The sequence below is a fragment of the Ptychodera flava genome, chromosome 17 (genome assembly GCF_041260155.1).
Source record: "Ptychodera flava strain L36383 chromosome 17, AS_Pfla_20210202, whole genome shotgun sequence".
Taxonomy (NCBI): Eukaryota; Metazoa; Hemichordata; class Enteropneusta; family Ptychoderidae; genus Ptychodera; species Ptychodera flava.
The window spans coordinates 13,828,938-13,852,044 of NC_091944.1; the positions used below are offsets into that span (position 1 = coordinate 13,828,938).

General features: G+C 37.2%; 1 protein-coding gene across 18 annotated transcripts in view; it reads right to left on the reverse strand.

The window, feature by feature from the left end:
• LOC139115554 (protein scribble homolog) overlaps window positions 1–18,394 on the reverse strand; it is a 106,912-nt gene extending 88,518 nt beyond the window's left edge. For 16 of the 18 annotated variants that reach the window (XM_070677787.1, XM_070677786.1, XM_070677781.1 and 13 more), the window contains exons 1-2: window positions 18,056–18,389; window positions 17,478–17,595 (exon numbers count right to left, since the gene is read on the reverse strand). In XM_070677787.1, the coding sequence (XP_070533888.1) occupies window positions 17,478–17,595; window positions 18,056–18,217 (280 nt within the window). In that variant the 5' untranslated portion in view covers window positions 18,218–18,389. Of the gene's footprint in view, window positions 1–17,477; window positions 17,596–18,055 lie in introns of all 18 variants that reach the window. The other 2 variants (XM_070677785.1, XM_070677773.1) reach the window with 2 other exon arrangements.
• Window positions 18,395–23,107: the final 4,713 nt, after the last annotated feature.

The following is a 23,107-nucleotide window of genomic DNA, read 5'->3' on the forward strand; positions in this document are numbered from 1 at the left end:
TCAGATAATAACTTTTGGAGACCTCAGAAGTCTTATGGTCTATTTTTGGTATTGTTAGGAATATTAATATATTTATTTAAACGTTGTTAACTTTTCCACACCATGATGTCTATTTTTTCTTGGTGTTTTGTGTGGTGATAATTATTACTGTAATGCATAATGTACCACTGAATTTTTGTACACAAACCAAACTGGCAATGTTATTAACATATGTTCATTTAACCCTTTCACCACCATGGTTGGTCCCAAATCCACTGTTTTCTATGGTAAAGTTGGATCTGTACACAGGGAACTGGGGGTAAAAGGGTTAAGGTAGAATGCACCTTGAGGACAGATATTTTGACTCTCATATTTTTAAAATTCTTTTCTGATCTACCACTGTTGGGGGTCATTTTAAAGCTCCTGGAGTAAGAAAAATTTTCACCTTCTCAGTTTTACATAATAAAATCAAAAATTGTATTTTTCCCCGTAGAGTTAACATGGGGATGTCCGCCATTTTGAATTTCAAATATCAATAAATCTCAGGTAATTTGTTTTTCTTAAACTTTTTATTAAACTTTGCATGTTGACCCCTGATTTTTATTCATGAAAAATATGGTTGAAAGTTTCACCAAGCAAAGTGTCATGGAGCGAAAGTTAGAGTCTTTCATTTGGAGGTGCATACTGCCTTAAAATCAAGTAAATATATTGGCAAGCATAATGTTTGCTTCTTAGAGTCATTTTTAGGCCATGGATTAATTTTTTTCCACATTCGTTATCCAACATAAGTATCTTTAATTCTACATAAGGAATGTCGTGGTATTTAATTGATTAATACGGTTCGTTAATCCTGACTGTAATCCAAGCCAATCCACAGTCTTGGAACCCTGCCATTATCTGTTGTGAGACAAGGAGAGATTACAGCCAGTGTGCAGACTAACAGCTCTTTTACTGCTCTGTGCCTGGCTGAGGCTAGACATGAACCACTGCATTTTCAGTACCTGATTCAGTTCATAAGGTCAAGGAAAATTGTAAGTAATGATCAAATATCACAACAGGGAATTCTTTTAAAAAAATTATCAAGTTCAACAGTACTCTTTTCAGTACACAGCTGAAGGGCTGAAACTACTGCATTTTCAATCCCAGATTCCGCTTGAAGTATGTAGCAGATTATCTACAACAAACAAATATCACACAAAGAAATATGGAAAAACTCTAAAAATCTTGATATATTAACCCCTTGAGTGCTGTAATTTTTCCCAACAAATTCTAGTGCAACATTTTACCATTTTTGTGAATTTTTCCAAATTGTTTTAACAATTTTGGACGGAATGGACTTTACATCACATGGGCTGCAGTTTTTTATCAAAATTTTGGCAAAAATCTGAAAAAAATTGACCAGGATATATTTTATAAAGGCGACAAAAACTGACTTTGGCACTCAAAGGGTTAAAGATTACCTTTTATCACAATATCAGTGTATTCCACCTATTTTGTTTGATTTCATGATATTGTTCAATGTTCTTTGACAATATATATTTCTAGGGCATGCATTTTGAACAACTTTGTTCAAGGCCACATCTTCAAAACCTCAAAATAAATGTCTACAAATACTATGTTACTTGAAAAACAATGTGTCCAATTCACATTGATAAAGTGGCTTGTAAATTTCAAGATTACAACCTTGAAATTGGTGAAAGGGCTGGGCATGATTGCATGAAAATGATTAAATATGTGAGGCTTGATATAAAAGTGAACAAGGCAAGGTTCAGACCGGCTGTTCTGAACTGATCAGATGTTCATGAGATCCATTTTCAGATCAATTTTCATTCTTAAGCTCCATGAGTTTAATTAAACACTGATACAATCAGAGATTTGGAAACACCTGACCGTTTCGACTGGCATTGGCAGATGGATTCCTATGGTGAGAAAACTGAACGCAGAAGGCAGCGCTGCGGGGTCAATCCAATCAATTCATGCTGGACTTCATTTCAATCTGAAATGGACGACCCAAGAGGATTTGTGACTCAGCTATCGGAGTGAAGATGGAGGTCACTTTACGCATTGAACACTGATCAAACTCTTGACAATTTAGACATTTTAGACATCTACGCCGCTTAAGGTGTAACATCACTAGAGAAGATACACTCTGAACAATAAACTGTACTTTCAGCAAACACGGTACCATCACAGCACTGTCTAAAACAATGTCCATGTCATGATCTACACAATCATCTACCTGTGTCCATTTCCCCAATCTGTGTTCATTTCGCCCGTTAAATTTTACAACCTGCATATTTTTGTACAGGTCACCCTCAGCTGACAAGTTTTCAATGACCACTGTACATACCACCTGACCAAACATGCAATACAGCAGGCACATAAGGCAACCCTTGCATTGAAATAGAGGAATGGCCTGCCATGGGAAATAAATACCTCACATTGTTTTGGCAGGATTCGGCGTCCATCATTGGCCACACATCTGTCACATGCACACAGTTTTCAGCTAGACTGCATACCTTATTTGTGGTTCTGTACTTGTGTCAATGATGAATGCCAACAGTAAAAGGACATCATAAAATGCCAGAACTTGAAAGAGATTTTTTGCTGTGATTTATGCCTTGCCATACCAAAGGCAATTACAGCAGTCTGGAACAGTGTATATCGTTTCTATCAAACAGATCCTTGAAGTTTTCATGCATCTTCAGTGAGAAGAGCCTTTTACACACACATAGACTGAACACTTGTACAGGCATTTGAAGAGGTCTGCTTTAATTAGTAACAATTGGAGCAAATAAAAAACGCAGCTACATAAAAGTTCACAGCCATTTTGTCAGAATAATGCACTGTCCTTTTCATAAAAGATTGTCTGTGTAATGATTTCTCGGCAATTCATTAGCGACAGACTGAGCAAGGCGAGAGATGTGTCTCGATTTTACTTGATCATGGCAAGAGACTCCACAACATGAAAGTTCACAGAAAAATTGCAAAAGCTGAAAAACCTGTGTTGAGAAACAAATTACCCTAGTAGGAAACAGTAAAGATAGGAAATTGGTTCAGACAATTGCTATTTCCTCTCACTTTTCTTTTCTCTTCCTTTTTTTTTTGAATTTGAAAGAAGAAGGTCATATTTAAGTGGCACATTATTGAAGTCTTCCATTTAAATCTGTCCTTTTTTAGAGTGTACTGTTTCATGTACATAGATTATCTTGTCTACGGCTGCAGCAGTGATGAAATGTCAAGAGATAAAACCAATCAAATAGACTGTGGAGATACGGCGAAAAATAATATATTAATTTGACGGTTAATTTTGAAATAAATTAAATCGGCACCAGATTTATCATGTAAGAACTTTGTTCTTTACGAAAAAAAAGGTTCAAGCAATAAAATTTATCTCATCAGCTCAGCATTTATGTTGCAGATAATCATCAGTACAGAAAAAATTATACCCCCCCCTCCAAAAACAAAAGGCAATTTTGTAATTAGGTAGTTGAAGATTTCAAACGAGTAAAGTAATTATCTGCATTTTCTCAAAAATTTGCACAAAGGTAAGGAGGATCAGGACACTAACTACAGGATATAAAGCACACCAACGCTTCATTAGCATTGTGTACGCAAATATCTGTCAATACCAACTATGAAATTAATGTCCACAGACACATGCTAATTGACACAAGAAATTTGAACAAGCTGATGAGAGATATTGCCAAATAAATTACCCCCGACACAAATTACGAGCCAGTGATTGATCAGTCCACCTTGCCATTTACCAACTCTCGTATATTATTGGGAACACACGCAGAGAAGCTTGCGTCAACTTTCATCAAGATTCACCGCAGCCAGCATTCCAAATCAATCAGTTTCCAATTTCAGAACTTTCATCAAAAGTATACGAGCCAGATTGAGAGTTTGGTCTCGCGACCAATGATAGTCTGATCACTGCATCCTCTGTGACATTTCAGTTTGTCTATTTGTGTTTTTTTGTTGTTTTTTATGGTTGTTGTATTTGTTTTGTTTTGTTTTCTTATATGTAGGTAATAGCACTGACTGACTATCAGTCAAGTGATCAATAGTTTGCACTTCTTGTTGATATTTGACATTTTTTTTGAAATTATTGACTTGACACATTATTTACAAGCATATCCTATTTTCAACCTCGCTGACACGGCTGCCAAAAGTTTTCATGTATGTACAGCAACAGCATATCACCTGAGGGGTGAGTTGGGACTCAAGGGAGTTAATGCAATTTTTTTGCGTATGGTATGAGAGCACAGGCAAATTTGGATGGTTTTGTCTTGATTTGTTTGTTATGTTGTCTTTTTTTCTATTTACCAGCATATTGGACTGCAATACATTGGCTTAAGATGAGACTGATATTGAAGACATACAATGACCACATCATAGCATTGATTTCTGTCATAACAACATTACATAGAAATTACAATGCTAATTGAACAATAGCTTTTTATTATGCGGGTCGTGTTTATCTTCATGTATCAAAATTACAATACCAGTAAACATTATATTTTTTTAGCATGCCAAATGCAAACAAAGCACATATTTGCTAAAAATAACTCTCTCATTAGATAACTTTTGAACACCATAGATCATTCAGTTTTGGCAGCTGCCAAACTTTTGGCATTTTTTTTTGGCATTTTTGGCATTTTTTTTGGGTGCATTTGTCATGACAGAAATAACATCCGTGTATATGCATTTTATGCACAAGTGAAAGTCTCTACAAACATGTGCTATTAATAGACATGCAATATACATAATTATGTTCAATTTCTTCACAGATCAATGACATTGAAGGCACAGCCTTGTCCGTGACATAATTTCAAAGGGCCAGTAGCTGTAACATTTGATGATTTTTTTTTTTCACTTCTTTTGTTTTTCACATCAACTATGTTTTCTTGTTCAATTTCCGAAAGCATGTCGAGATAAACTGTATTTATCTTGTCAGCTCAGCCTGTACATGTGTACACTGCATTGTTTTCGTTGACAAGTGAATTCTGGTCCGGACTAGAATTCAAATGAAAAACAATAACACTGCAATTTTACATGTATAGACGCTGAGTGTTGTCAAAGCTGAATATTAGATATTTCAAGAGCTTGCAATTGACATACAAATGGGTGGCTTCTCCTGTTTTGGTTGCCAGTGGCTTGCCTGTGCACAAAACAAAGTATAAAAGTGGCTTCATTTGATTTGATGATCTTTTGTGAGAATTTTGTATTCAAATTGACATGATTCTCAGGATATACCCTCACAAAGTGGATATCCAAATCCACAGAACTTCATGCCTCAAACCTTGAAAATAAAGATTGAAATCTTTCTTCCCTTCTAATGTCAATTCCAAAAAAATACACTCAATGGGGTCTAATCCAACATACTATACACTCAACACTGTTGAGGGTGAAAGGTCACCCACATATTTTTTCTATCCGCCCCACTGATTTAAGTCAAATACTAGAAGGCCAAACTGCTTTCCCTTTCATTGGAAGTGTGTCATTTATTACTCATGTACATTTCACAGAGAAATGTAACACAATGACCAGGACAGGATGGACCTGCCCTTGTCTGCTTGCCAAAACAACGTATCCTTCCGCATTGGTATTGTCATTGGACACATTCCTGAGGTGGCCCGTCTTTTGTCGGTGCTAATTTTAGCCTTTGAACGAGGCCTACACACAATGAAATGCATGAATCCACTCATTACACAGTCCCGGTACACAGTATGCAACCATGCTGTCCTTTGTCAGCTCCACTTCTGTGACTTGTATTTGACACGGAAAAAAACAAAGACCTACAAATGTACATGTAGTAAAACACCTTGGAACTCTAAATTTTGTATACAGGCAACCCCTTGCCAATATATCTGAATTTTACGAACAAGTTAAAACACTTGATAGAAGTGATTTGGTTGGCTTGATGACGTCGCCTTGATATGACACATTACCAGCCATTTCACATTCACCAGCCTATCGAGTATTTTATGAAAGACGAAAGGTGGATAGTAAACCTCTTCACGCTGTGTGACTTCCTGTTCTACTTGAAGCACAGACCAACACTCTGTTAGAACTCACTTCGGAATCCACTTCATCACCAAAATACATAAACTAGGGATATTTACCAAAATGGAAAGAGAAACACATAAAAGATAGAACAAAAAAGCACTTCTGCTGAAAGTGGAAAGGCAAACTTCTAATTGAAAGAAACTGTCAACACTTGAAACAAACTGCCATCAATAAAATGTTACTGCATATAATATGGTAGAATAAAATGTACATGTACAACTCAGTCTTGTTTTTTGGGGAAATCATTTTTCCCAATGTTATTTGATGGGATGGCAGCCATTTTGTATTTCAGTCAGTTTGTTTCTCTGGTACTAAAATTTGCATGGTGACCCCTGATTTTAATTCTTCATTATGGAAGAGAATGGTTTGTAGGTTCTTTTAGGAAACGCTTGAGCAAAAGTTACAAACTTCCAGTTTCAAGTCAAATGTTACCTTCACCAAAGTCAGGTGAAAAAGGCAGCAGCCAGGGCAGTTCATATGTATATTTAACCCTCTGAGTGCTGTATTTTTTCCCACCAAAGTTTTAGTGTAACATTTTACCAATTTTTATGAATTTTTGTGTTATTTTTCTGATAATTTTGGACCAAATGTACACATTATGTCATCAGCCATAGTTTTTTATCAAAATTTTGGCAAAAATCTGACAAAAATTGACTGAGGTATATTTTATAAGGGCGACAAAAATTGACTTTGGCGCTCAAAGGGTTACATTAAGCCTAAAACACCAAAATGCACATAGGGTAATGGGTGTAAAACACCAAAATGCACATAGGGTAATGGGTGTAAATGTAATGAAACCACTATCTGCCATTCTATCATGATTCCAATAAGTGCTGGCTTTTGAACAAAGCATTATCAAGGCGGTAGACTGTAGGATAAATCTTCAAATGCATGATTCTGAAGTATAATGTCATCCAGAACACTGATAAGGTAATTTGCATATTACACTGCGCATTAAATTCTCAAAACTGATTCATGTAACTGGAGAAAATACATCTTTAAAATGAAATACTGAAAACCTGATGTGAATTAAAGTATACAATCGGTTCTGTGATTCCAAAATACCTTGGAGTTTTAAAACTTCACCAATTTACATGCACTACTTGAATCGGGGAAAAATGCAATACACCACTAAACCAGAGAGTATTAACTCATTATTCTGGGATAAACAGAGTTGCCGACACGCATTTCTAGACTTGGATCAGACAAGTCACCAAGCTGAAAGAACTCCACGGATTTTTAATATGAAATGAGCGACACACTGGCAACACCATAGGAGAAGAAATTCAAATGTGAATTCTTTGAGGCGGTAACTGCGGCATTGAAATTCCAGTGTAATCAGTGAAATATTTCCCTCCCTGTACTTCTACCCTGCTCTCTACAACCCGACTTCCTAGATTACAACTTCAGCTTCTAACAAGTTCTAACAAGAACTTACTTCAAAAATTGGCAATTTTTCCAATATTTTTTTAAGTTGATATCAAAGTGCCTATCATGCTGTTTTCTGTACAAATTACAAATGTAAAATTCTGCGCTTTTCAAACTCCAAGAGTACCTGTATATCTCACCGACAATGTCTGAATGGCAAGAGCATATTCTGTATGAAGTCGCATCTCCATGCAATCAAAGTTTCAGGACATCACAAGCAGATATGTGAAAATAAAACATTGGGAAAATTGTTTTCTGAAACCATGATGTTTTTTGTAACTCATTACGTGCTATATATACATAAATGACTGGTAAGAATAATCCTATGGAAGTTACCTACTGCTTTTGGCAACTATTGCGATCTCACATGATGTAGATATTGAGACAAGTGTTCAACTGCCCAGATGTTTTTTCTCGGCTGTCCCCGCTGAAAGAGAAATCACTTTTGATGGGAAGATACTGTGTATTAACATGGTGTGTTAAAAATTTTACAGTCACTGGTGAACATGCGTTTTCTTATCAGGATGTCATCAACCTGACCAGCAGAGATCTCATTAAGATTGCAAATTGATTTCATGCTGTTGAAATTCAGATTTCCCCATTCAGTAATAGAGGTAATGTCAGAAGTTGACTGTTCTTGTGTGATTGTTTTCAACTCTGGGAGAATTCTGTTTACACCACGCTGGAAGAAGAATGCTGATTTTTTTTGTCCTCCGGGAAATCATCAGCATTCTCTAGCTTGAGTGAAATACCACAACTTCACATGCAACATATGACCCAACTGACACACTCCAATCAAAAAACTATGTCGATTTCTGTGAGACATATGTATATTTCAACAATCACCAAGAGTCCCCCCCCTCTTAACACTTTAACACAATGGGGTAGACACTTGAGAAATTTTACATAGCAATGCAAGCTATTACATGCTGTTGTATCAACAATAAGAAACACCCAAATACCACATCTCACATGAGAATATTGGTAGGGATGCTTTCCCAAATGCTTTGAGAAGTAGGTCAGCTGAGACGACTTATTTACATATTTAAATTAGTATTGATTTACATATTTAAATTAGTGCTGATATACATATTTGCATATATTTTTCACAGGCACTGCCACATGTATGGATTGAGTATTCTCTGCATATGAATTCAATCAATTATTCAATTCAAATACATTTGCAACATTTGAACATAGCAAATATGATGACATACTTTCTGAATTCAAAGTTGTTATTCAGAAATAAAAAAAATGTTGTCGGAATTCCTGGAAAAGAAATTCCAAACCTGAGTGACACCACAAGTTTAGGAGACTGAGTCAGAGCTAATGAATCTTTGGTCAGAAATAGGACCTATACCGGGAAACTGGTTTGGTAATGGGAAGTGAAAACTGCAACCAATGAGATTTATTTTGTAATGTATAGCAAGGTACAGTGCATCTCAATGATTCAGTATAATGTCCACAGTCTTCAATGGACCATATCCCCTACGCTGACAGCGGTTTAATGCAATGATGGGCTTGATGGAAATAGAGAGAATTCACATTTGATAATCTGGACATGAGGCACAGCACAGTGCCAATGGATGGATCCATAATAGCATTTGTGAAGTTAGTGAGCAGGGTTATCTGAAGAGGGACCACGACAGATTTCAGAAATTTATGATTTGCAGTTTTAAGGACTCAAAATTTTGTTCAAAAGCCTGGTTCAAAGTACGGACACTGATGCATAATGAACACACTGTCACAGACCAAAAGAATACAAATACAGCATATTTTTCAAGGGAAAACAGCTGTAACTATTTTTCATCTGTAAAACAATTTTCCTTGCTAATGTATGGCAATACTCAAAGCAGTTGAAATTTAACTTCCGGATAGATTGTAGTCAACACTGAATTTCAGTTGTAAACAATAATATTGAGCAATACACACATAGCTGCTGTGACATGGACACGCTCCAAAGTCAAAGTTTACCAGAAAAACTACATCACAGATATGTATCACCGATTGATGGTATACATTTCACTTACTCAGATACTGTATCATTCCACCCTTTCCTTCTAATCTAAAAATAAACAAGCGTGACAAATCATCCATGACCGCAATGTCAACTTCTTTTTTTTTTTGAAAATTCTCTGTTGGTGATTCACTTCTATATAAGTCGTATGTGTGCATGTGTGATTTTGTGATTATGGTGCAGTTTCAAAACATGTCTGTGGTTTGAATAATACATGGAGGATATACTGAGGAAACTGGTAACCCCGTGCCACTTTCTAAATTCTTGGTCTTGTAGCTGGTTTCCTTATATATTACACTGCAGTTACATACATGATTCATATATGTAACTGCAGTGAGCTGAATATTCAATGATTAAGAAAGGGCACAATATCATATCTTAATCTCATAGTAAAAATTTTCACCACCAGACAACACTTCTACTTGAACCTGAGTGTCCTAGTGGTATCATTACTGTCTGTTGACAATGACTAAGAGAGTATCATCCAGCGAGTTGTGAACTGCATAAAAAATCACCATTTATAATTCAGCTACACTGTCACAACATGACATGTGTAACTTCTTTCAAAAGATTGGAAGGTGGGCAAAGAGGACGTGTACATTGAAAATGGAGGTTTTGTCAGATCTTACAGTGTTTTTAAAAAATAGTCCTTCAATATGCAAAGCACAAAATTTTAAATGAAGTAGTTTTCCTTAGCGATATAAACAGATGAACAATTTCATAAATCTGGATGATAAGATTCAAGGATAATTTACTGAAACTTTACTGAAGGTTATTTTAGAGCTGAGTGCTAAATAAAATGGAGGGACTCTCAACTATCGACAACTATAAACAGATGAAAAATTTCATAAATCTGGATGATAAGATTCAAGGATAATTTACTGAAACTTTACTGAAGGTTATTTTAGAGCTGAGTGCTAAATAAAATGGAGGGACTCTCAACTATCGAAGTCTATGACAAACATGAAAATCACTGGTACAATTCAAATGTGCTGAACGTTTCTTATAATTGTGGCAATAATTACTGTAACTAGAAGGTTTGACTGTTGTATGAAATGCCTAAAAATAAAATCCGCAGTTTTCCCTTCTTCAATTCAAGGACTTCTCTGTCAAATGGTAAACAAGAATATTGCTACTTTCCTTTTGTTATGGCATGATAAAAATTTACTTGCTTTTAACGCATTCGGTCTTTCATCATTTTAGTAAAATACAACATACACTGTAACGTAATTGAGACCAGTACAATCATAAACATGATGCAACATGTGCGGGCTAATTTCATGAAACGAACAGTTATTTTGTGGGAAAAAAGGTGAAGCTAAAATGGCTTTTATTTCAATTATTGTGTAGCACTTTTTCAATCCACTCACTATGTACTCTTCACCTACAGATTATCAGATTTGAAGTTTTCAGTCTGTTTGTCCGGCTTTACGTGAGAGGGTTTCTTTCAAATGGCACATACAAGAAGTATCAGACGCCAACAAAGCTTTATATCACTTCCTGTACGGCAAAACCCACACTAAGCCTTTGAATTCCACACCACGCTGTCCTGTACAACCTTGCAGAGCCACTCTTTGCGTGTTGTGACAAAGTCCTACAGATACACCGTATTTACTTTCTCAGCTGTGATAACCCAGACACAAATTGTCCTGCTTTCAGTTTGCCTGGGGGACAGATGGGATCCTGCAGACAATCCAACAGTCAAACTTCCTGAAGGTTTCCCAAGAAAAAGTAAGCCTATTTGCAAATAATAGGAAATCCCCCGGAATAATCAGAGATTTTCATTTCCCAGGGAAGGCAATGGAAAGGAGAAAGTCTGTGCTTGGTAGCAATAACACCAATACAATTGTCTAAATTCTCCATAACATTCTTAAAACTTTGTGGGACTCCTACAAAAATGTCTTGTCAACTATTAATCAAGCACATTCCTCCTTGACATCTCAAACAACCACTGAAAAAAATCTCTCTAGTACAACATATTCACTCAAACTTCAAAGCAACAGGTCTTGAAGCACAGAGCATTTTCCATTCACAAATCAGCCAAGTCCAGAGGGGGAAAAGGTGAACACTGCTTGAAAATTCTGACAACTCACAAAAGCTCCATCTAAAACAGCGCCCACCAGAGCGACAACACATGAGTCAGCTCCTGAAGTCACAAAGGTCACTGAACTTTATTTGTTGATGTTGCACTGAAAATTACTGCATCCATCCTCCAAAGTAATTTCATCGCTGTTCTTTCCTTCTGACAGCTGAAACAAGTCCACATAATTACAGTTTAAATATATCAAAGTAAAGCGACACTTTCTGTCCAGAATGCTGGCAATGAGCGTACATCAGTTACTCTGATGTAATTTGATTGCTTTTTCTGTGACAGTTTCAATTTTGCAGTTCACGCTGTGGTCATTCCGAGGTAATTAAGGTCAACCACCAAAAGAACATAAAAAGTGAAACCCTATCCAATATTACTTCATCCAAGTTGAGGAAAACTTCACCGTTGTATGGCATGGAGCGCTGTTGCTGTGATTAATAAAGGTATCGGAAACGAGGGTGAACCACAAACTGATGCGTTCCTACGAGCAGTCGGTTTTTCATGTCAAATACATCCAATGTGAAAGATTGCAAGAGAAGGTAACAGGATGTTCTAACACTCTTGTTGGCCAACATTACGACAGAAAAAATGCAATTTATTCTCGAAAACAACCATGTAAACAGAACTAACAGAATCAGTCATCATCCCATGCCACAGACTTCCATCATTTCATCGTCAATACAGAATCTCAATTTTATTTATAAACTACGACTAAAAATATTGACCATGCATAAAAACAGATACTCTTTTCAGCAAGATACCATTAAATTTGATCGGAGCAGCATTTTGGTAACACTGTACGTTTATATCAATACTAGGATAACATATGTTTTGTTCATTTCCCAGGGTCTGTATGCATTTCTCCCCTCACACTTACACAGATCAATATTGGCCAGATCTGCTTTCAGTTCAAATTGGAATCTTTACACAGGATACATTTCTTAATAAACTAAACCCAGACAATTATCATAAAGCGTCAGACATGTCAGTGATATGTACATTGCTGGTGACAATTTGCCTTTTATCTGACTATAATAATACATGTGTAAATATAAATTTTGAAATTCGCCAAACTGACATTTTTCCTTCATTAGCTTTAAGGCAATGGACAGCAAACCCATTATAGCATTGCTATTTCACAAAAAGTGCAAACAAATTAACAAATTTAATTTGTTAAGAAGTGTCATTTTCACTGTCTAGACCAGGCTATTGGAATACCATTATTGCATATTCAAGTCAAATATTACTTCATCTTTATATTTACATGTTATCGAGCAATGGCAATTTAAATCTCAACTATCTTATGTGAAATCAATGACAGAGTTTCATCCAGATCACTGGGACAATACCAAAGACCTTGAAAATGCACACATTTATATACACACATACATACTGGATGATAGCCTGGTCCCAAGTCGCTTGGCTTGTCTCGTCAGAGCAGTTACTGTCCGACCAAGCAAAGTCTTTCACCCCACGATCTGAGCCCCAGCCTACCAGCAAGCCTGACAGTTTGCTGAAGTTCAATCCTTCAATTATTCTGTTTTGATATTTATATGCCCACAGACTTGGAGCAAGTTTAACTTCATGATGAAACAGTGACAAATTGATAACAACAAAACAGTTTTATCAAAAGATAATAGTAATTCTTTTTCAGGGGGTGGGGTGGTGATTAGGGGGTAGGGGCATTTCGTAGCATTCAATGCTCACTTTTGAAGTGATTTTACAGATCCAACTACATGTATCTTGCACAGCATCTATTTGATCTGATAAGTCATCTCTTCAATGCCAATCAACTGTCTGAACTTTCACGTTTTGAACTTGACATTCTTTTGCGTTTGGCAGTATCATGAGCTTAACGGGGATGTTCAGCATAATCCAAATGTGTAAAATGAAGAATTTCAGAAATTGACTTACCTCTGATAAACAACAACAAACGTAAGTCAATTTCTGACTCACCTTTGATAAACAACAACAAAAGTAAAAAATTCAGAATTTTAAAGAACGCAAATTCACTCTGACAAATTATAATACCACATCTTAAAACTCAACTTTCAGAGAGATATACATGGTGTAACGTAATATCCATGAAGGTAATCTACATATTTTCTTATTCTCGGAAAAAATAGGGAGACATCCCTTCAACCAGGCTGCCCTACCTTAGACAGTCAAGCGTTTGGTATTTTTGCTAAGACACAATGACTGTGAACAGTGAAGTATGTTATTAACTTCAAACTGTTTAATTAAGCTAGCATATAAAATACCACTGAATGGCTTTCACTGAAACAAGTAATTATATCAGTACACTTTTTGTAGAACTACAACGCCATCCAGAACTAGGTTTTCAGTTTTTAGAAAAGGAAAACCCCAAATTTATGTACTGTACTACATGGCTGAAAAAACCATGGTATAAGTCGGCTATTTGTACAGCCGCACTGGCCCATTTGTTAGGTCAATAGCCTGGCAGAGTCAATGCTGTACTGTTTGTGGGATGCATTCCAAATGTTCATTTCAATATGATGTCCCCAGGCACAGTTTTCTTACGCATAAACATAGGGGGGGAAAAAATCAATCCAAAACTATAGAAACTCTTCTGGGAATATTGTCAATGGCATCAGAGAGCCAGTCAAGTGAAAATTGTCAATTTCATGTGGTTGTCTGTTTCATACACTTCATTTTCGAATCGACAAGCATGACACTAACTTGACGTCAGCTCATCTGTTACTGGATAACACGTCAGCATTCATCGAATATTTCTCTGGCAAATACACAAAACGTTTTTCCTCAGGTGACTGGATTATTTTTCAAACTGAAATCCATTAGTTTATGATGAGAAATAAACAATACTGGAATGATGTTTATGTACATGATATGAATGGGTGTAACCAGCAATAAAGGTCATATGCAAATTAGCTAGGTCGCAAAATCCAGATATTGAGGTCTGCCTTGTGTCTATTTCAGGTCACATACGTAAGCTTTGCCTTTATAGCTGAGTATATATATTTTCATTTTATGGACTTTTCACAAAACCTGCGATATTTTAACTACATTATAGTTTATAGTTTATACCCCCATTTTAATTTATAGCCCTTTCTTTTTCTTTCTCTTTTAAAAAACTGACAATATTTTAGGAACTAATGGGTTGCACCAAAATGTCATTGTAAACAATTAAGGGGATATCCAAGAACTTTTGTTGTCTCATATGGTTCACGAAACAAACAAAAAGCAAAATCTATGTTTGGACTTTCTTTTTTTTCAGAGAATGCTATTAGATTATCTAAATGGCTGACCATGATTAATGGAATTTCCTTCAAACTGTATTGATTGCAATTGTATTCAATCCACATCTGGTGTATCTGGCTCGTATGCATCACTGGATGGCCGAAGACAGCTTCCCTATTTGCATATTGATTTGACATCAAAACCTGCATACGTTGTACTGTAATGAAGGAAACAGAGCCTGTCTGCTAAATCCCTACAAACGTCTACTTAAACCATCATAATTTAAAGATCGAAATAGCCACACCGACATTACTGGGAAATGGAAAATATAACCATATTCAGGTCAAACAGCTCCCAGACATCGAAGTATCGTGCGTATCAACACCAGCTTTCATACAAAATTCAATTTTCTATTCACTGTAGCCATCATGGGGTCCAAAACGCCCATTTTCATCTGCACAGAAAAAGGCTCAAATCCCAGAGGGCTGGCCTTGAAATAAATCATACCAGAGTTCTATGACAAAGTGATTTGCAATCAATGATAATCCCATGTCTATTTCCTATCATGTCAAACTAATGCTTTTGTTGGAACAGATAATTGATTTTACTACAAAATCCTTATAATCAATGGCAGGCTCGTCCTTTTTCGGAAAATGGAACCTGAAAGTCTCAGCCACAATATTAAGATTTTTAAAAATTAATCTATAACATATAATTTACCAGTCAATGCACATCTAATGACAAGTACTGCCATTAATAAAGCAGCTTTTTAATTAATTCTACTTGATTGACAGAGAAAGATCTGCACAGGCAACATCAATAAAATACGCTCAATCATTTCAATATTTTTGACCGGCCTACAATTTGCTGACCTCACATCATTGTGAGGGTTGCTCCACAATACAGATAAAGATTCCTTTGGCTGCAGCCCAAGTGTGACAAAAATAGCTAGTTTTCAATACCATAGGAATATTTGCAAGAGTCACATATGGCCGATTACAAAGGATTATGATCATAACTTACGTTCGACCTTCGCACCATGGCTAGACTGGAATATTTACGACCTGAATTTCACTGCGATGATATCCTGATCATTTAAATGAAAAATATGTATTTTTTGATACATTTTTTTAACCCTTTGAGCACCAAAGTCAATTTTTTGTAGCCTGTATACCCTAGTCAATATTTTTCAGATTTTTGCCAAAATTTTGATAAGAAACTGTAGCCAATGAAAAGTGATGGAAATTTGCTCCAAAATTATCACAAAATTTACAGAAAAATTGATAAAATTCGGTAAAATGCTGCACTAAAATTTTGGAGGGAAAAAAATTACAGCATTCAAAAGGTGAAACATTTTGTATGACTGGCAATAGCTATACAGTAGTAGTTGACCCTTTAATTATGCATGGAAAGAGAAAAATCAAAATAAATGTAATGGAATAATTTCTGGATGAGCACTCGGAACACAACATTCAAGACCCACTTAAATGGTTATTTGGCATTACGTTTAAGTTATATTTTTACGTACATTGGTACCTGTTCTATAGGAAAGAGTGAACAATATATGCAGCTTGCTAACACTTTACCAGCTTGCATCATAGACCCTAGAAAAACCAGGGTCTATGCATAAATTTAGAGTAATTTTATGTTTATTATCATGGCAGTTGTGTTAATTGACCCAAGTTTTTGACATTGGGTTATAAAGCGTCACATGTCATTATGCTTCATCATCAAGAAATAGTGAGATTGGTGGAGCAGTATTACACCCTGTGTGACACACAATTTGACTTGTCAACACTTGCTCACATTGTCCACATGAATGAATGTCAACAGATAGAAAGACAAAAGGCTTAACCACAGGACATGAGAGTCACAAAACATTGGGAAACCAGACTTGTGTGCATTCTTTGCAATATCAAGAATTCATGGTCAAAGTTGACCAACCTGGAAAGTGATCACACACAGTGAAGCTTCTGTGAAACCTGACTGGTCATTTCCATCATCACCAGCAAAGATGGTGTACGCATATCCTCACAAAGGATCTGTTGAAGTTGTACTGAAGGGTTTCACACCTATTATGCCTATACAGTGTCACAAACAGACTTCTCCCATTCCAGTCGAGTCAGGTGACACTCTCTATCAGCGCTACTTATCAGCTTTCGTTGTTCCATAGTTGCGTCTGGGTCTGTGGGAGTCCCTGTTGAGAGCCTGTGCTATAAATAGGGCCATACTATACACAACCTAACCCTATGTGTAACAATTTCTTGGGTGTGACAATTTTCAGTATGGTCGGTATGGCTTCAACTGCTGATAATGTACTGTACAATGAGTGGGCATTGTTGACAAGTGTACTGTGTACACAGAATAATCGCATTTTGGGATCAGGAACTTTTTTGCTGCGGACAAAGTGATTGGGTATGCTGCCTGGGTCAGAGAGTGCCCACTTGATAAATTGATTCAACAAGAAAACATTCGTATCAGCGAGGCAGACATATGTGTATGAAATCGTTTTCACACCTGCAACTGGCAGAGATTTGCCAAACCCAAGCGCTGCATTAACCTTTATTCCATGTTGTGTTAGTTGAATGGTTTCTTGTCCCAGTGTGTGTGTGAATTGAAAAAGGTCGGGGAAAAGAAAAGACCTTTTCAATTTAGTGTGTTGGTACTTACCATTGCGGCTCAAATCTAACTCCATCAAATTCATAAAATTTCCAACTTCGGGCGGTAAGGCCTCCAATTCATTGTCGCTAAGTCCAAGTTTTCGAATATTTAACAAACGGAAGAAAGGCTACGGACAGGAAAAAATAAAAAAAATAGGCGTTCAAATTTAGAGTGATATATGAACGCTGTACTACAATAGCAGGTTTATAGTAAATACACACATGCGTTTCCTTGGGTGGAGGTGGGTATAGGTTTCAGGGTTTTCAAAAAGTTGACACGGACAGACTCGGTCGTATTACAGCGATACAAGTTACTAGATATCGTATATCGCATGGTCTGCCGTAAGATTTCACGGAAAACATAAATGGCTGAGCATTTGGGAAAACAGCACGTCGGCGATTCCGGAAAATAGCTTCGAAAAGCCGAATGACCCACGCCTTTTACGTACTACGATCCGTTAAGACCAAGCTTGGCTGGCTGCAAACAATGCACGGGCCCTAGCTGATGGACAAGCCTAAAGTCGACATTTTTGATCGGTATGAGCTGGGAATCGGACAGATTATGCACAACTTTAGATGATTCAGTACCTTTGGTAGTTCCCTGAGCTGGTTCGCATCCAGATAGAGCTCCTCAAGACTCCGTGCATAGCGATAAACATCATCCGGTATCATCGTAAGGTTGTTGTGTCTTCTCTCGATCACATCAACCTGCCTGTTGCAGGCACGAAAAAGCGGAATACAGCGAAACATGATTGCCAAAATTACAAAGATGACGACTCCTACGGTATTCCCAAAGATTCACATGGGCTCGATCGGCGCGCAAAATGAGCAAAATAACAGACTACTCGGTTCCCCCACGAAAGTTTCCACAGTCCTACGAAGACATAACCAGTGGAAATCGACAAGATGTCCGCCCGTATGACGTCACTGTTACCCATCATGCAACGTAACAGGGAAATGCCCGGGCGTCGACGCGACCACACAACAGCATCGCGCATCCACCAGCTGTACATTCAACGCGCGCTCGCGTCATCGGTTCCCGCCGGATTATGCAGCGGCAAGGATCAAGGAAAAATAATACGAACATTGTGTTACATCCTGCCTTAAAAAATTGAAATTTACAACATCACCTATATCTGCTTACCTGTCATATTTGGCTTGCTTGTTTTTCATATGGTTTTTTTTTTTGCTCTTTTTCATTCTCTTTTCCTGTTCTATTTATGTATTTATTTATTTATTGATCTTTCTTTCTATTTATGTAATATTCGCTCCAATGTTAGCAAATTAAAAAGTACCAATTAATTTCCGCTCGGATGGCGATGGTAGAACAATCAGTATGCGTACTTTTCCTTCCTAGATCAATTGTATAATTATGGACGCAAGGCATGGCTTTCAACATTAATGTCGTGTTTTAAGGTTACTCACGGAAGCTTGAAACGGTAATTTGAGTCAACAAAATAATTATCCCGAAATTCAGACGTTCATCGGCGAGGTTTAACACGGCGTGTAAAATTTCTAAGAGTTTGAACAGCAGTATCGTATAAAACTGTCTTCTTATTTTTGAAAAGCTATCAAAAACTGCGGATATTGTTGATGATCTTATATCCTTCACTATTATCTAAAGGAAATACCAGTAAGTTCATTTGTTCACATGATGATGATGCGAACGTTGTTCAGGAATATAATATTGTCTGCTCCCGTATACAATTAAGTGCTCCATGACCAACAAAATTATGGGCAGGCTGTGTCGTGCAATTAATTAGCAGTACAATGCGCCTTTTGTAAATCCATTTCTAATATATTCCGACACCATTCCATACATTCATCGCACATATTGATCAGCACGTGAAATTGTATTTTGCTGTGTTTTGTGTTTCATCGTATGGTGCTGCGACTATAGACCCTGGGGAAAAACTAGAGTCTATGCTAAGACTGTCTGTTTGTTTGTTTATCCCATGATACTTTACTCCCAGTGTCTTGCTATGCCATCAAGTTGCAGGGAGAGATTGATTGTATTAATAGAAAACTAAAATGTAGATCACAGAGCTGGTGTCGTGCAGAGAAAATCAACCACAAGCTAATTCAACTTCTGCGACCTCATTGACGTTTTGTTTGCGAATGAAAATCGATTATTTCAGGCTCACAAATAATAATATTAAACCCTGGCGTTGGTTTTCCCACGAGATTTGTCAGGTGATCTTGCTCTATGAAGAACTTGTGTGTTGCTGCGTCAAAAATATGCCGGTTTACCGACGTCATGACGTCACCTTATTATTTACGAAAAGTTTATCTAATGTCGATGCATTTGATACGTGGATTTATTGTATTGATGGTTTATGTATTACCAAATGCAAATGGACAATGGCTGTTACGTTTGACAATATTTTCAATTTCTTTCTTGTAGCTGTAATTTTTATCAATTGCAAAAACAGAAAAAATTCATCAAGAATTAAAAAGCTACGGGCAATTTAAAACAAGCACATGTTCTTATTCCTCTCCCTAGAGTGTTGAAATAAAAAGTATTTGTTGCACCTTGTATAATATGCAATTCATATTATGGTAGACAAAAATATTGTACAGTCAGCGATCCGGACAAAAATTCAATTGTCGGCAAAGACTTCGGACATTGCACACGTACTTGCAGGCTAGCCGGCTGTATTTGAATCTCAAAAAACGTTTGTAACTACGATGAAAAGTTTACATTCAGCTGTATTATAATCTGTACAATATACAAGAGCTGTAGTCTTGTTTTGGCGTGCATGGTCGAGGATATCCACGCATATTGAAGGGCCAGTAGCTGTAACTTGTGATGACTTTTTTCATTTTTTTAAATCAAATGCAGTTTCATGTCCTAATACCTCCATGTCAAAACACTCAAGACAGCGTCTATACGTGAAAAATGCACCGTAATCGTTAGCATTTGTATTCTGGTCTGGATTAGAATTCACTTGTCAGGCTTGTCAGACTGTGTCGACAAGCTGAATGCTGTGTATTTTTATACTCTTTGGGGAGAGAATAAAAGAATAGTTGATAATAAAAAACAAACAAAAATTGTAAGAAGTCATCAAAAGTTACAGCTAATGACCTTTTACATTTTTACATTACCTTTTTTTTTGTAACATACTTTCTCTATCCAAGTTTACATTCAAAACGACGTCCGATGGTAGTGTCGCTCAAGCAGACGATTGTTTCAAAGGGCAAATGTTCAAATATCCATGTCATTGGCTTTATGGCCTGTTGTATGGTTATTGATTTACGTTCGCCTGCAGGAGTTACCACACTGTTACAATACCAATTTGCTTCCAAATACAGCATTTTGCACTTAGAGAGAGTATAAGCGACAACGCCGTGAAACTGACAAAAGATGGCCGGGGCCTCGACAAGCACGCTCAATCAAATGAATGCTTCGAGGAAAGAAATTCAGATAAAAAGACCCTCGAAATGTGTTGGCATGTACCTTATCAAATGATACAACGGTAATACCCGTTATATTCCCTTTTAAATAATTTCAGAGTTTTTTGTTCTGTTTGTAAAATTCTCTGTGTGAGATTAATTGCGTTATACCCAGATTAACTATCTTACCCTTCAGAAAAAAACCCGACAATACTGTCTTCTTCTGTACATTCCACAATAGTAGATCTGTGCTTAATACTTTATGAATGAATGAATGGATTAATGAATGAATGAATGAATGAATGAATGAATGAATGAATGAATGAATGAATGAATGAATGAATGAATGAATGAATGAATGAATGATTCATGTATTGAGAATGAACATTGCCATGCAGTTAAATTCCCGTATAATCACAGCATGACCGTAGTTTGTTTATTTATTTAATTATTTAATTATTTATGAACTTGTTTGTTTGTTGCGAGACAGAAGGACGACGATTATATCCTCAATATCGTTTTGTCGTACAGATTCTCATGGGAACAATCTCGTATCATTGCGCGTCGTGGACGAAGGTGGCGCCCTGCGTTTTGTAATTCCGCTCATGGCACTGATGGCACCTATAAATATTAATGAACGTTGTCAACGCTCGCAGTTTACTTTGTACAACGACGTATATATATGCCCGTTTGGCCTGTATGTGTCCTAGTATAGCCGTTCAAAACCGCTGAACAGGAACAGTAGGGTATGAAGCCCCCTCGGAAAGGCAGGGGAATGGGCTGGATCTAACCCATAAAAATCTCGTATACTGCTGAAATCACTGATGTGCTCAAAACGTCAAAACAAAGGCCCAGCCGCCAGCGCGTCTTACCGCAAGATTATCCCAGCTGTCACTCAACTTGTCAAGTGAAAACATCGACCCGCCAAACTCAAAAGATCGTGGCGCGAAATAGAAAAGTTCTACCCGCCAGAGCAAATCTTTAACCACGCCTCCAATTTTGACCTCAAATTTCAAGATCAACAACTTTCTCAGACGTTGTTCAGACATCGTGGTCCTGTCGACTGGCGCGGCCGGCGGACATTCTGTCGTTCATCTTTGGAAAATTGAAAAAATTGTGAGATGATGAACAGGATTTACCCGAACAGAACATCGACACGCTGCGGGAGAAACAACTAGAAGCATGGCTCGAAAATATGGACTAGGACTTTGTGAAATATGCAAGAACTGGAAATCAAAGAACTGGATTTTGTTTGAGTGTTGTTCAGAAAAAAATTCACATGTTAATCACAGTTAGCCATATTCTCATCGGTGAATTTCTCATAGGCTACTGGCGTCAGTTTTTTAAAAGTCCATTCCCAAACTGACCATCGGCTTCTCACACATCGTGCGACGGCACTGGTTGAGACATCTTCTGCACTATTGCCATATTCGTCATTTTCTTTTGCTTTGTTTTTCTTTGAGAGATATCTAACACTTGACACGATACAAAGCGTTGCCATTAATTTCGTAACCCACGATCGCTGAAACGGAACTTTTCGCCACCTCTCTGCATGACGAGAAAATAAAATCGCCAGTAACTTTATCCCCACCACGCAGTAAGATTTCCATTACAATCCTGCAACTTGGGCAAGATTGCCTTTCCACTCCTATATCTCCGTTTGAGCCATTAGGGTGTCATAGGACGAAGGTAAATTAACCAGCAGAGAATTGGTTCAAGTCGGTGAATTTTCGAAAAATAAAATGATCTGTAAAAGTTCATCGTGTAAAATTTGGCTGCCCAGGTCAGGTTTACGTAGCGGTCAAACGCGTTTTTATTTAGTCTGTGCAGCTACAGTGAGTGCCGGGTGAAACTTCCCTGTATCGCGTTCACCCCACTCCAATGCGTTCATAATCATATCCTACTCACACGTTTCATTTGAAAACAGAACACAAATCATTGCATTCCAAGCGATCATTCAACTCACACGATCACAAATCATGAACTTGAACCAAGTCTGGTAAACCAGTAAGCAAATCAAGAGAAAAGCTGTGCACAAACACGCTTCAAACACAGCGTAAGTGTGCGGTGGTCGGCGTTTGAAAGGTGGGCGTGGTTTTATGTTTTTGGTCTGGGCAGTCAAACTTTTCTGTTTCGCGCGTCGATGTTTTGAATGTGGCGGGTTCATGTTTTCGGTTGACAAGTCTTTCTGACAGCCGGAAAAAGTTGCGGTCAGACGTGCTGGCGGCAGTGTCTTTGTTTTTACGT